The sequence below is a fragment of the Tyto alba genome, unplaced genomic scaffold (genome assembly GCF_018691265.1).
Source record: "Tyto alba isolate M040663 unplaced genomic scaffold, T.alba_DEE_v4.0 Super-Scaffold_19, whole genome shotgun sequence".
In the NCBI taxonomy this organism is placed as follows: domain Eukaryota; kingdom Metazoa; phylum Chordata; class Aves; order Strigiformes; family Tytonidae; genus Tyto; species Tyto alba.
In genome coordinates, this window is record NW_024881281.1 from 1,514,908 (window position 1) to 1,530,006 (window position 15,099).

Sequence of the window (15,099 nt, forward strand, 5' to 3'; positions counted from 1 at the left end):
AGCAGAACCACCCAGCCAGGCCCTTTCTTGCTTCACCCAAGGCTCGGGCAGCTCCTCCTGCGACCCACCCGCCGCTGTGCCCCCGGGGAAACCGCCGGGGCCGCCTCAAGGCTCTTTTCCCCTCAGCCCGTTCACTGCACCGAAGCTCGGTGTGGGGAGAGAGGGGGCAGCACCACAAGCTGCCGGTGCAGGCAGAGCCGCCTCCCGGGCCCCCCCCGCACCACACTCGGGTCTGAGGAGGCGAGAAGCAACGGTGCAACGCCGAGGGGCTGCCCGCCCTCAGCCATGGCGGCCGGTGCCCTCACGCAGCCCCGCGCATGCGCGGCGGCCCAGCTGCGGCGCAGGCGGGGGGCACAGGCGCACTCCGCTCCCCGCCCCGCCCGCCGCGCAGGCGCAGTGCGTCCCCCGCCGCCCGGCGCTCCCCCTGGCGCTGCTGCTCGGGCGGGCGGGGGCGGCCTGCGCTCCCGCTTCCGGTGTGGTGTCATGGCGGGCCCTGCGCGCTGATGGCTGCGGGGAGCTGAGGGCCCCGGAGCCGCGCCAGGGATACGGAGACCCTCCCTTCGCGTCTCCTGCCGCCCTCCGCTGCGGCCATCCGCTCCCCCTTCCCTGGCCGGGCAGGCGGGGCGGGGGGGATATGGCGGCCCACAAGCCGGTGGAGTGGGTGCAGGCCGTGGTGAACCGCTTCGATGAGCAGGTAGCGGAGGGGGGGGGGGGGGGGGGCGGCCGTGAGGGAGGGGCGGCTGCCGCGGCCGGGGCCGGCGGGATGGGGCGGGCCGGGCCGGAGCTGAGGGGCCTCCAGGGGCTGGGGGCGCGGGGAGCGGGGCGAGCGGCGGGGGGGAGGCTGCCCCGCTCCCCGGGGCGGGGGCGGCGGGCGGGAGCGCTGCCTCCCGCCTTCCCCCCCCCCTCCCGCCGCCGGCTGCCCGGCCGCGCCGAGGGAGCTGGTCCCCAGCGCCCGGTTGGGCGGCGGGTGTCCCCGTCCCCTCCGCCCTCCTGCCCGGTCAGCCCCGGCCGGGGGGCGGCGGTGGCTCCTCGCTGCGCCCATTGTGCTGGGCAGGGTGGCTGGGTGGGGCCGGGTGCTGCTGTCCCTGGGGCTTCCCTCACCTCTTTTTGGAGAGGGGTGTGTGTGTGTGTGTCTGTGTATCCCCCCGTGCCGCTCTGCTCGGGATGCAGCGTCGTGTCGGTCAGCTCTGTGCAAGGAGTGTGAGTGTGTGTGTGTGTGTGCATGTGCGTGTGGTGGTGGGGGGAGATGCCCGGTTCTGCTTCGCTTCTGCTCCCCCCCCCCCCTTCCAAAAGTGTGTCTGCTTTTCGTAGACATTCCTGCGAAATGTCATCTCGCTCTTCAGAAAGGAGGTGAAGCCTCAAGACTGAGTTTAAGGACGGCTGTGTGAAACTGCTCAGGCCCTTCTGCCTTGTTCCCCACAGCAGAACAGGGGATGTCAGTGTGAAATTTCATCCACATCACTGGGAGCACAGTTGTATGGGATGAAGAGGGTTTTCTAGCCAGTGTTGTTATAGTGATAGATGTTTACTTCTCTTTACAAAAGGCAGTGCTAGTAGTTTGGAGAAGGATTTTCTGAATGGAAGGAAGAGGGATTTGTTGACCTTAGACTTTTTATTTCACTGATCCACATACAGAAACTGCTTACTTGGATTAGGTGGTATGACTCTTTCAGAGGGGCTAAGCTTAGTGCTTAGACTCTGCATTTTTGCTCCCAAGACGCTCTCCTGATGTGTAAGTGTGAGCTCAGTTTAGGCTGAATGATCAGCTTCTGTTGTCTGTCTCATTTTGCTATGTGGTGAGTACAGCCTGTGTGTCACACAAGACACAGCTCTGTGAGACCCTGTTCAGGGTATCATCTATCAAAAACATTAAGTTGGTTCTGCAGATTGGATTTTGTTCACCTGCCTTGTAATCATATGTCCCTTAGTGATGCTTGTCTTTTAACGACCTGCAGAAAGATTGTGGCCTAGCTGAATAAAAATATGTTCCTTTTTACATTTCCATTAAAGCTGCTGTAGATTAAGTTTATTTTAAAAAGGAAAATAGCAAACTTTGCCTTTTGACATTAAAATGATGCAGATTTTTCCAATACATTTTAGGCATATTTGCATAGTTAACTTATTCCCCCCCCCCTTATCTTGAGTCATAGATCATTTTTTCCATAAGCTTAAAAAGCATGGCACTGGTTATGCTCCCAATATTGCAAGAAAATGTTTCTTTGTGTATTGGTGTTAAAAGGCCCTAGGCTTTGTCGCTTGCTTTGTTATGTATATTGTGGAATTGGGCTTGCCAACATCTGTTAGGAGTTAAGAACTTTAGCTTTTTAAACAGAATGATTTCTCTATATATTTTATGGGATAAACACAGATAGGTATATGGGAGGAATCCTCTTGATAGGAAGAAAGCTGTTCTGATTTTTGAGATGCTAAAATGTTGGAGTTGCAGGGATAATATACATCAAATACAGTACTAATGGTTCTAGTCATAGCGTCGCTTGCATGATAGGTACTATTTACAAAATTTTGATTAGTTTATTGGATATTTTTGTTTAACCAGTGCATTTTTTTTTTTAATATTGTATCATCAAGTGAATGAAGCAGTGAAGCAAGGATGAGACCTTAATCTACTTTTTCGTGAGAATTCTTCTCTCTCATTTATTAATTTCAACTCAGGGTTCTTAATTTTGTTCGTTTGCTTTTGATACATCATTTCCTCTGCCTTGCCTAGTCTGACGGTGATCTTCACAGTGGAAAGGCGACTGTTCTTTATTGAATACCCAATGCTGGGTTCTTGTGACACCACCGCTACTACCGAATGCATTGTCAATCAGTGGCGATATTTATGTGCTTCTTGTAACTCCTTCTATTTGTGCCATTATTGGGTAGTCATGTGGTTATCTACTTGGTAGATTTTAGACCGCTCATTTGAGCATCAGGTTCATACTTCATAAAAATACACTGAGTATATGCACATTATTTTAGTGGTGATAATGCATTTTTGAGTTTTTGCATACTATGTCTGTCCTTTCTAAATGCAGGACCTCTTGATTCAGCACCCAGGGAGCCACTACTTACTGTGTCATGGTTATGTTTGAATAAGGAAGGGGAGCTCATGATTGCTGTGGGTTGTTCAGTTATTGTTTGGGTTTTTTTTCTGCACAGGAGAAGACAAAATTTTCCAAGGTTTCTTCCTTTTACAAAGGAGGAAAATGTAACCATCTTTCACCAAAATGTATAGATGTAGACAGCCTTTTCATTCGTTAAGTGCTTGAATTCATTTTAAGACAGATGAAACAACAAATGGAGAGAATGCTAATCTGTACTGAAAACAAGAAAAATCAGTGCAAACCAGTCTGTTCTTGTCTACTCTTGTTTATTGTTACAAATGCTGCTTTAACTGAAATCTGCTTTTGTGTGTACAATTCTGTGCACCTAAAATGACTGGCAAGCATAGTTTTATGAATTAACCAACGACTGGCTCACTGAATAAATTTTTCAAATGTTCTGCCAGTCTTGCCCAGCTGTGCTCACTTCTGAGACTACAACTGCTGCAGTGCCCTCTTCTTTGAGCTACCCTTGCAGACTGTGTGAAGGTTTCAGCCTGTGCAGAAAGAAGCTGGTGATGGTACATGTGGGGCTAGATCACATTTCTTACATAGCACATATGAAATCTCTTGACTGATTTTGTGTGTAGTACTAGTTACTGTATTTTTCAAAACTTCCAGCGATTAGGGTAGAATTAGGCTGCAGTAGCACAAAGAGGCTAGGCTATGTTTTAGTAAAATTCTGTGACTTCGGACATAATCAGGTTTTTGTAAAGTAAAATTATATCTTTTTTCCTATGGAAGTGTTTGCTTACAATTTTATATCCTGTATTTTTACAGTATTTTTAAATGTGTTTCAAGCTAAAATCATGGGAAGGCTGATACAGTAGCTGAATAGTTCTAAGCATAGTCAGAGAAGCCTCGCTGCCTCAACCACTTAAATCTAGACTGTTTTAAAACTATCAGATATAATAAAAGGTATTAATCCTTTATAAACTTCTGATGACTTAGTGATTATAATATGCTTTAAAGAAGGAAGCCCTTTATTATGTGGGTTATGGTTTAGGATGCCCAGTTGTAGTTTATTGAGGTATGATTGCTTTCAGTTAAGGAAGATTTTGTAAAACTGAAAGCCAGTAGGAATATTCCATTCTTACTTTCATTAGAAGGCAATAAATTAAAGCAAATATTCTCTTTTCCTGTTGATTCTCTCTGCAGCATTTGAAAGCTATACACAGAGACTTGAAAAAGCACTGGCTGCTAGTACCAGCTTTGTGGTTTTTGTTGCTGTGTTTCATCTTGGCTTGTTAAGAAATTACGAGTAGTAATAAGATGTATTTTGAAGTACTTTACGTGAGTTTTGCTGACTGTGCTCCCCAAGTTGAAATTTATCTTTTGCTGTAAGGCGAGGCTGCTGGGTGCAGAAAGTAGAACTTTTTTTCCGCAACTACTCTGTCTGAAATGGATTGCCACAGGAGCTAAGAACAGAGGCAGTCTATAACACTGCTCTTAAGCACAAAGTGTGCTATTTCATCTTTCTCTGACATAAACCTGAGGCAGCTTTGATCTTATTTTTCTAAAACAGTGTGTATCATGTATTTCAAAACAAAGTGCTATGCTGGACCCAGATGGTGTCCTAAAGGAGAGATAAGGGAATGGCCCATGTGCAACAGATGTTACCTGAGCCCATTAATGAGCTGCTGAAAAGCATCGAGATGATTTGATGATCTTTCCTTATTTAACACAGCAGTTTCTGTTAACAGTATGGGTAAACAGACATTTGTTCACAGTACCAACTTTTACTTAACCTTCTGAAAATAGAACCACCTATATAAAATATTTTCAGAGTTCTGTGTTCTTCTGAAGGCTTACTTCTGAGGTTCTTATACTAAATAATGTCTCTGTAGAAGGTGATGCAGTGCATGTTTATAGTTGGGAGGAAGATGCTTCTTGGTTTTTGAAGAGATTTGTATCTGGTTCTGCCAGTACTGATGCTGAGGAGAGCGTGGTGCTGTATATATTTTGTCTCTCACCAGTACATCTCTGTTACAGTCTACTGAAGAAGCACCAAGAAATTATTTGAAAGGGAAAAGGTAGGTAGATTCCTGTGCTGTTAAGGGTAGCAGAAGGGACTTTTTTTCTGGATGTTGTGTGTGTTACTTTCTCCTGAATCTGAATCGAAGGCGCAAGGCTCAGGTGCACACAGACCTCTTGGTCTGCTTACTGAAAATGATGAGCCCATTATAGAGAAGGGGAGAATTTCCTTCCCAGAGGTGATCCCCTGGGATGCTCTCCCACCTTCGCCGCTCCGGGGGTGATGTAGACCTCGATGCTTTTCATGAGGAAGAGGTAGTGGGGCAGCGAGAGGGCTCTGCGGTCTGCTGCCGCGGTGAAGCTGCGGCGTACCGGTGCGGGGCTGGGTGGTGGCGGCTGGCTGGAGTAAGAGGTTTGTCAGGATAGTGATTTTAACAGCTGCCATTGGGAATCCTGTGGCAGACTAGGTTTCTCTCTCAGGTTTTGAATTCTTAGTGTTCTCCGAAATTGTATCTTGCACAAAAAAGTTGAAATAGGGACTTTGTTGCAAGTGATAAAGCACTTACACTTGTTCCATAACCTCTGAAAATAAGAGCATTAAGTACAGTCTTTTATAAATAGTAGAGATGATTAAACTTTGTGTTCGTTAATTACAGGTGATAAAGAAAAACCCATCACTTAGCGTTAGCCTTCCTCAACAGGCCGCGTGGGATGTCTTACAGCCCCTCGAGCCTACCAGTGGTGTTACTTTCAATGTCCCTGTACGTTTAGCAAAAGATGGTACTGTTCTGCATCAGACTCGAGTGTACCTGAAACGGGTGCTCATCTTTTCTACAGAGGTGGAGAAGACCCATTTTTCTTAATAGTTAACATCTATGATCAAAGAAGGATTCCTTAGCTGACCATTTTTGGATAAAAGTACATCAGTCTCTAAACTGAGGCCACTTCCAAAGATACGACAGTCTTGCATGCTATCAGATGCCACAGTGATTTCTGCTTTTCAGACAGCTTTGCAATTCTGTGGTAGCATTTACTTTAAAGCTTCAAAGCCAGTTTTTATAATTTGACCGTGAAGATCTTGTTAAGAATGCACATAAAATCTTTTTTTTCTTTTTTTCCTCTGAAATAGCCAAGTACTTGCCTTTTGTCTTTCTGTCTTTCTGTCTTTCTGTCTTTCTGTCTTTCTGTCTTTCTGTCTTTCTGTCTTTCTGTCTTTCTGTCTTTCTGTCTTTCTGTCTTTCTGTCTTTCTGTCTTTCTGTCTTTCTGTCTTTCTGTCTTTCTGTCTTTCTGTCTTTCTGTCTTTCTGTCTTTCTGTCTTTCTGTCTTTCTGTCTTTCTGTCTTTCTGTCTTTCTGTCTTTCTGTCTTTCTGTCTTTCTGTCTTTCTGTCTTTCTGTCTTTCTGTCTTTCTGTCTTTCTGTCTTTCTGTCTTTCTGTCTTTCTGTCTTTCTGTCTTTCTGTCTTTCTGTCTTTCTGTCTTTCTGTCTTTCTGTCTTTCTGTCTTTCTGTCTTTCTGTCTTTCTGTCTTTCTGTCTTTCTGTCTTTCTGTCTTTCTGTCTTTCTGTCTTTCTGTCTTTCTGTCTTTCTGTCTTTCTGTCTTTCTGTCTTTCTGTCTTTCTGTCTTTCTGTCTTTCTGTCTTTCTGTCTTTCTGTCTTTCTGTCTTTCTGTCTTTCTGTCTTTCTGTCTTTCTGTCTTTCTGTCTTTCTGTCTTTCTGTCTTTCTGTCTTTCTGTCTTTCTGTCTTTCTGTCTTTCTGTCTTTCTGTCTTTCTGTCTTTCTGTCTTTCTGTCTTTCTGTCTTTCTGTCTTTCTGTCTTTCTGTCTTTCTGTCTTTCTGTCTTTCTGTCTTTCTGTCTTTCTGTCTTTCTGTCTTTCTGTCTTTCTGTCTTTCTGTCTTTCTGTCTTTCTGTCTTTCTGTCTTTCTGTCTTTCTGTCTTTCTGTCTTTCTGTCTTTCTGTCTTTCTGTCTTTCTGTCTTTCTGTCTTTCTGTCTTTCTGTCTTTCTGTCTTTCTGTCTTTCTGTCTTTCTGTCTTTCTGTCTTTCTGTCTTTCTGTCTTTCTGTCTTTCTGTCTTTCTGTCTTTCTGTCTTTCTGTCTTTCTGTCTTTCTGTCTTTCTGTCTTTCTGTCTTTCTGTCTTTCTGTCTTTCTGTCTTTCTGTCTTTCTGTCTTTCTGTCTTTCTGTCTTTCTGTCTTTCTGTCTTTCTGTCTTTCTGTCTTTCTGTCTTTCTGTCTTTCTGTCTTTCTGTCTTTCTGTCTTTCTGTCTTTCTGTCTTTCTGTCTTTCTGTCTTTCTGTCTTTCTGTCTTTCTGTCTTTCTGTCTTTCTGTCTTTCTGTCTTTCTGTCTTTCTGTCTTTCTGTCTTTCTGTCTTTCTGTCTTTCTGTCTTTCTGTCTTTCTGTCTTTCTGTCTTTCTGTCTTTCTGTCTTTCTGTCTTTCTGTCTTTCTGTCTTTCTGTCTTTCTGTCTTTCTGTCTTTCTGTCTTTCTGTCTTTCTGTCTTTCTGTCTTTCTGTCTTTCTGTCTTTCTGTCTTTCTGTCTTTCTGTCTTTCTGTCTTTCTGTCTTTCTGTCTTTCTGTCTTTCTGTCTTTCTGTCTTTCTGTCTTTCTGTCTTTCTGTCTTTCTGTCTTTCTGTCTTTCTGTCTTTCTGTCTTTCTGTCTTTCTGTCTTTCTGTCTTTCTGTCTTTCTGTCTTTCTGTCTTTCTGTCTTTCTGTCTTTCTGTCTTTCTGTCTTTCTGTCTTTCTGTCTTTCTGTCTTTCTGTCTTTCTGTCTTTCTGTCTTTCTGTCTTTCTGTCTTTCTGTCTTTCTGTCTTTCTGTCTTTCTGTCTTTCTGTCTTTCTGTCTTTCTGTCTTTCTGTCTTTCTGTCTTTCTGTCTTTCTGTCTTTCTGTCTTTCTGTCTTTCTGTCTTTCTGTCTTTCTGTCTTTCTGTCTTTCTGTCTTTCTGTCTTTCTGTCTTTCTGTCTTTCTGTCTTTCTGTCTTTCTGTCTTTCTGTCTTTCTGTCTTTCTGTCTTTCTGTCTTTCTGTCTTTCTGTCTTTCTGTCTTTCTGTCTTTCTGTCTTTCTGTCTTTCTGTCTTTCTGTCTTTCTGTCTTTCTGTCTTTCTGTCTTTCTGTCTTTCTGTCTTTCTGTCTTTCTGTCTTTCTGTCTTTCTGTCTTTCTGTCTTTCTGTCTTTCTGTCTTTCTGTCTTTCTGTCTTTCTGTCTTTCTGTCTTTCTGTCTTTCTGTCTTTCTGTCTTTCTGTCTTTCTGTCTTTCTGTCTTTCTGTCTTTCTGTCTTTCTGTCTTTCTGTCTTTCTGTCTTTCTGTCTTTCTGTCTTTCTGTCTTTCTGTCTTTCTGTCTTTCTGTCTTTCTGTCTTTCTGTCTTTCTGTCTTTCTGTCTTTCTGTCTTTCTGTCTTTCTGTCTTTCTGTCTTTCTGTCTTTCTGTCTTTCTGTCTTTCTGTCTTTCTGTCTTTCTGTCTTTCTGTCTTTCTGTCTTTCTGTCTTTCTGTCTTTCTGTCTTTCTGTCTTTCTGTCTTTCTGTCTTTCTGTCTTTCTGTCTTTCTGTCTTTCTGTCTTTCTGTCTTTCTGTCTTTCTGTCTTTCTGTCTTTCTGTCTTTCTGTCTTTCTGTCTTTCTGTCTTTCTGTCTTTCTGTCTTTCTGTCTTTCTGTCTTTCTGTCTTTCTGTCTTTCTGTCTTTCTGTCTTTCTGTCTTTCTGTCTTTCTGTCTTTCTGTCTTTCTGTCTTTCTGTCTTTCTGTCTTTCTGTCTTTCTGTCTTTCTGTCTTTCTGTCTTTCTGTCTTTCTGTCTTTCTGTCTTTCTGTCTTTCTGTCTTTCTGTCTTTCTGTCTTTCTGTCTTTCTGTCTTTCTGTCTTTCTGTCTTTCTGTCTTTCTGTCTTTCTGTCTTTCTGTCTTTCTGTCTTTCTGTCTTTCTGTCTTTCTGTCTTTCTGTCTTTCTGTCTTTCTGTCTTTCTGTCTTTCTGTCTTTCTGTCTTTCTGTCTTTCTGTCTTTCTGTCTTTCTGTCTTTCTGTCTTTCTGTCTTTCTGTCTTTCTGTCTTTCTGTCTTTCTGTCTTTCTGTCTTTCTGTCTTTCTGTCTTTCTGTCTTTCTGTCTTTCTGTCTTTCTGTCTTTCTGTCTTTCATTTTTTTTTTTAAATTGGCAAAATTATTGTCTCTTAAGTCTGAAGAGACTGAAAGGCTTTTATCTCCAGGAACAGATAGGTAAGAGTGATTAGGCGGAGGAAAACCTTTGTGTTTTCTCTCTTCAGCAGGATTACAGACCTCCTGGATATCACTGGAGACAGAAAATTGTCCAGGCAGCTTGTGCCTGCCAGCCACCATTGTGAAATGGTGAATAACGTGTGCCGTCTCAGTGCTTCAGGGCAGTGATTTTTTTCAGATGCCAAACTTGTGTGTTGAAAAAGTTTTAGAAGTGCTCTTTTAGTATTATCTTCTCAGATGCTAGCAGCTGACTGTGTTATGATTCTGTGTTTCTGTGAGTTGGCTTAGTAATTTTTTTCTTAAATTATACTATTTTTTAATATTGTTTGTGATTAGTGATTTAATTTACATTTTTCATTAAGGTGGAAGAATTTAATTTTACTTTGAGTTGAGAGAGGAATTTGCATCTTTTGGGTAATACTGATTTTAAAAAATCAGTATCTTTTAATAGCCACTAATACAGCTGGATTAGTTTTAACAATCCTGTCTTCTTGAGGGTGTGTGGTTCAGATCTCTATTGCTAAGTTTTATGTGCTCTTGTATGCCTTTTGGATATGCAGATAAACCAGTATTCTCATATGATCTGTGTTATTTTTTTCTCCTACTAATTGCTTTGTTATTTCTTTGCATTTAGTAACTGGTGTGAGAGAGGTTCTGTTTCAGTGTTGGTATCAGTAGCAGATTTGGGAGAAGCTGTGGATAGGTCAGCAGGGCTTCTTCAGTTGAAGTCAGAAATGCATTTCTAGAAACAAAGTTTGACTTAAACTGTCTCTGTGGTCAAAAGATGTGTTTAACAACTAGGGAGCTTGCATGGCTGGTGTAAGCTGGTAGGTACTTTGATGCTTCATTTTACAGATTTGCTTTTCTAGTTGTTTCGGCGATACCTGATGTACAAGATGACTTGTATCCTGAATTCAGGATACGCTGAGTCTTGTCTTGTATTATTGCAACTGTCAGACTCGGCTACTTAATGGCTTTTCCTTGTATTTTGCAGCAATGTTCTTTTAAATCTTTCAAGATCAATTTAAAAATTTGATAGTTGGAAAAATTCCACGTTTCATTTACCTGTTTTGTCTGCTGCATTAAATAAGGCGAATTACAGACCAAAAGGCTGTTGTTTCCTGTAGTCTGTAGCTTATATGACACCTTAATGAGACGTAGTCAAACTGTATTAGAGAGGGGGGGTCTAGGGCAGCATGCCTCGGCGTGGGCTGTACGTGCACCGATGTAGTTATAAGGTTGTCGACTATTGCTTCCTATTTCAGCAGTGAAAATAGCTGAATTAGAGCAGTGGACTCTCCCTTTGCTAAACTGGGATCAGTTCAAAATGGTGCATGTGTTCATAATTTGAAGCTCCAGTCATATTTAAGTTTTGTGCTTTAATTTCTGTTTCTAGTTCAAATAAAAGCTATACGGGAAATCGTTTGTGTCAGTCTTTGTTTCTAAAATAAAATCAAAGGCAATGAAAGTAAAATTTAAACTTTCTTTTTTCATCTTTTTCTGGTAATGTTCAGATGGATGATTATTTGTATAGAAATTAATAGTTTCTTTTTGGTCACTCAGCACTGGCACTGCATTTTGTTGGGGGACGTATGATGTTCCAGTATGTCAGAATGCACAAAGAGCTGAAAAATAAGTAAAAACAACAGTGCTAATATTTCCTTTTTATATAGTTTGCTATTTTAAATGGTAGTATAAAAAGCCAGTTTACTTCTAGGTGACCTTGTTGCAGTGGCTGTTGTGGCAGGAAGCTCCAAAAGTGTGTAATAGAATGTTTCTAGAGCATGGAAGCATACAGAACTAGATCTATGACACAATTTCTTTGAGAGGCGCTTCTGAAGTGTTTTATCACTCAGTGGTATTGAGCTTTTCTGCTGTTGTCAGCACGGAGAGTTGAAAATTCAAATAAAAAGTACTAGTAATGGTGACATTTTTAATTAAATATATCTATCTTCCACTAATGACTTCCGAAAATGTATTGTAAAAATAACATCCAACAGTGAAAACAAAGCTTGAGTCATAAAGGCTGTTTGTTCTGCTTTTTCCAGTTTTAAAATGAGCACATTGAAATGCATCGCACTGTTTTAAAGCATTACAATCTGAACACTTGCAAGAGAATTACAAAATGAAGTGGAAATTACCTTGGTTGCCCTATGGAGCTTGTTGCTGTAGGAGGCTGTGCAGGCGAAAAGCCCCGACCTTAGGGAGGGGTAATCCTGGGTGCAGGGCTTGGTGCCAGGGATCCTGCGGCCGGTGTCGAAGTCGAGAGCGCGCGTTCCTCGTGGAGCTCTGCTGTGGGTCACTGGCGCAGTCGAGCGGGGCAGTTCAGTCATTTGAAGAGTCAACCATTCTCTTAGGAAAAAACCAGACAGTTTGCATTGTGAACCTAGTCTGTGGTACTAAAAGAACTGATGCTTAAAACCCAACCTGCAGTTTATATGGAGAGGAAATTACCCTTGGGCATGGAAAGTAGAGAGTATATTAAAGAGGTCCATTTCCCTACAAACGGAAGATGTCAGTGTTAAGTAGCCTGCGTTTAATGACACAGACAAAACTTGGAAAAAAATGTTCCAAGCTTGGGGTTCTTTAATACAGTTCATCTAGCATTTTAAATATGGACCTTTGCACTTGTCTCAGCAAAGGCGGTAATGTTAAATGGTTGGCAGAGATGCTCCTGACTGCTGACAGCAGTTGCACTGGATGACAGTATGGAAAGTACCCTCACCAAGTCTGCGGAGGCCCCCAGCCTGGAAGGGTGCTCTGCAAGCATTTTGCAGCTGTAAAGTTGATGGTAATTTCTCAGAATCCTTCTTTTAACCTCTGAAATTCTCTCTTTTTTGTTTCTTTAAAGATACCCATTCTCATTAAAAAATAGTACATCATGGCATTTACTTTGAGCTATCAGTGTCTTTCAGAATACACGTTTATCGGGAATTCTAGTCAGAATTGGTTAAAACTTGTAGCAATTACAGTTTCTATAGATAGTGAATTCCTAGGTCACGCTTCAGAATACAAACGGCACATGCGAATTCTAAACAGAGGTGGTAATGCTGATTCCTTCTGTGTTCCCACATTTGTTTGCTTTTTAAAAATACAAATCTGCAATAAAATGCATTTTTCCGAAGAGCTGCTCCTCACGTTTTCGCGTGGTGGTTGGAAGGGGCCGACTCCAGCGAGGAGCGTGCAGGGGAAGTGACTTGTTGGTGACCCTTGAAGAATTTGGGTGCAGCGTTAAACAAAGTGCCTAGTGTTCCCGTGGTAGGAGAAACATCTCAGTTTTGTGCAGTCATTCCGAATCTTATCTGTCCTGGAAAAGATGCATTTCAAGTCCAGTTTCTACCGCTGGCGGCTGGGCAGGGGTGGGGGGCGTGGGGCTCACAGGTGGTGCTGGGCTCGCCGGTGGCCGAGGCCTCTGGCCTGGCTCGCGGGGGGGCTGTGGGGGGGCTGTGGGGGGGCTGTGGGGGGCCCCGAGCTGCCCCACTCCTTCGGCCCCAGGGAAGCTGTCGGTGCTGGCGCCTCTTGGCCAGTGGCGTCCTGCGAGGGAGTAGGGGACACGCAGAGAACCACCGCTCCCACCTTCCAACCCGCCTGCTTTGTGAGGTACGGGGATTTTACCTCCTCTTAGGTTTCAGGGTGCAGGGTTTTTTTTTCTGGCAGATATTAACCTTGTGAGGAGATTTGGTATTTAATGAGCCAATTTTTGAAATAAAGAAGCTTTTCTTCTCAGAATTATATTTTGTATTTTTCTGCTCCTTTTGATTGCTTTGACATTTGGTTTGTAGAAAATTTGTCACAAAGTAGAGGTTTAGTTTAAATTCAGAAAAATGAATAGGTGAGCTTTAGTGTTTGTTTTTTTTTTTTATAGATAACTAATAGATGAATGTAGAGAAAATAAAATAATGTGTTTGTAGTTGTGTCTTGGAGAATGTTTTTCAAGGTTGTTTCTGGTGTCTCAGGAAATTTTTACCCATCTTTAAATATGTAAATTCCAATGTAAAAAAACCTATAACACTTATTTCTCTTTGTAGCTTCCAATAAAGGCTGGCCAGCAGAATACCCACACCAAAGTCAGTACGGAGCACAACAAGGAATGTCTCATAAATATTTCCAAGTACAAGTTTTCCCTGGTCATCAGTGGTCTCACTAACATCTTAAAAAATGTTAATAACATGGTAAGTTGTCTAATTTTGGATTGTTGGGTGATTTTTCAAAAAGGCTATTATTTTTTCATATTATACAATCTGCAGAGAGTCACTTGAAATATAGTCAGATTGTTGCTTGCCTTTTACACTGGATTATTTTCTTTTCATCCTCACATGCTGAAGTTTAGCAACATGACTGAGCTGTGTTTCATATAAAGGCGATGAGATAGTTGTGGGAGAGAAATCTAAAGGAAGGTGGTAATTAAGAAGAATCTTGTGTTAGTCCTGGGGAGTGGTCTGTACCTGGGAAGGTGTGTGCCTGGCGCTGGCTTGGGGGCTACATAAAGGTTCCTAATGCTGCCGGGGTCCCTGAGCAATGTTTAGGTAGCAGTAGAAGGTGCTGCTTGCTGGGAGGTGGGGGAGGCTGTTGGCCATTGCAGGGAAAGGTGCTTCAGTTACCCAGGGAAGCCATGCTAGCAACATCTGTAGAGGAGGAATGCAGCAGGGCAAAGGAGCTGCTGAGCAGCAGCGCTAGGAAGGCTTTTTTTTTTACCCCCTCATCTGTCCTGCCAGGAATCGTTTTGGGAAAGGAAGAAGGGAAAAGGATTTAAAACTTAGTGCTATTTGAATTTTCCAGGCTGTTTATATGTTTTAGCATTTGCGTGTGTGTGTGTGTATAAAAAAAAAAAATATCTATGTATACATACATATTTTAACAACCAGGTGAATTTCAGTCAGAACCTTGGAAGAAAAATCTTTGAAAACAGTCTCTTGTCTAATACTGCCACCATAGACTCATACCTCCAAAGGGATACCTTACTAGTCAGTAAGAAAAATAAATGAAATATGTGTGGGAGCGATGCACATCTCTTCCATTTATTGTTTGCTATGGATCACAGCCTCTCATTACACCACTTAATGCTGATACTTGAGGGCAGTAGACTGGTGTGAAGGGATGAGGTTCCAGGTGATTTTTCTACAAGTTCTCAAAGAGAAATCTTTAGAGCTAAGTGTCTTAGTAGATGGTTTCCTTCTGCATACTCGTTTTCTCTTCTGCCTCCAAGGGAACCATAAAATGATTTCTGAAATCTATCAAAGTATTTGACTTGTCAACATCACTAAAACTGTCATTTAAAATAGATCTCAGTGGAACCAAAGGGAAGAGAAACCTAGAGAAGAAAAAAAAAATTAATGTGGATGTCCATAGTGTTGACTCTAGAAAAATAATTTTACCATCAAGTTGGGTAAATGGAAAGTTTAGGAATCCTTTATGAGGAGAAAGATGCAGTTTGAATTTTTTTTTTTTTTTTTTTAATGGAAGGTCTGGTTTTGGATTTGTCATGAGAAAAGTTTAGTTCATTGAGTTTTGAAGCCGTGTGACTTGTGATCATGTGGAATCCCCACAACCAGGTAACAGAACTGGTAAACTCTAGCAGTACTTTTTTTTAATGGTTTTAGTAAGATAGTTTGCAGTGAGCTCTTTTGGGTGCCGGTTGTACAGAGATGTGCATCTGCTAAAACATTACAAAAGACTGATAAAATCAGAAAATAGGTTGCCCTGCTGCCAGGGATTTTAGGCTGCTTGAAGCTACCTGTAATACCTTTTGAGAGAATTTATTTTAATTAAACTCCATAGGCATGAAGGAATGTGTTGATGTGCAAGATGATTGTCTGATAAATGTGAAA

At 42.3% G+C, this 15,099-nt stretch overlaps 1 protein-coding gene across 5 annotated transcripts in view; it reads left to right on the plus strand.

Annotated features, from left to right (window-relative positions):
- Positions 1–422: 422 nt before the first annotated feature.
- NF1 (neurofibromin 1) overlaps positions 423–15,099 on the plus strand; it is a 104,669-nt gene continuing 89,992 nt past the window's right edge. For 3 of the 5 annotated variants that reach the window (XM_042791410.1, XM_042791409.1, XM_042791411.1), the window contains exons 1-2: positions 424–694; positions 13,300–13,443. In XM_042791410.1, the coding sequence (XP_042647344.1) occupies positions 635–694; positions 13,300–13,443 (204 nt within the window). In that variant the 5' untranslated portion in view covers positions 424–634. Of the gene's footprint in view, positions 695–13,299; positions 13,444–14,734; positions 14,824–15,099 lie in introns of those variants that run through there. The other 2 variants (XM_042791408.1, XM_033004864.2) reach the window with 2 other exon arrangements.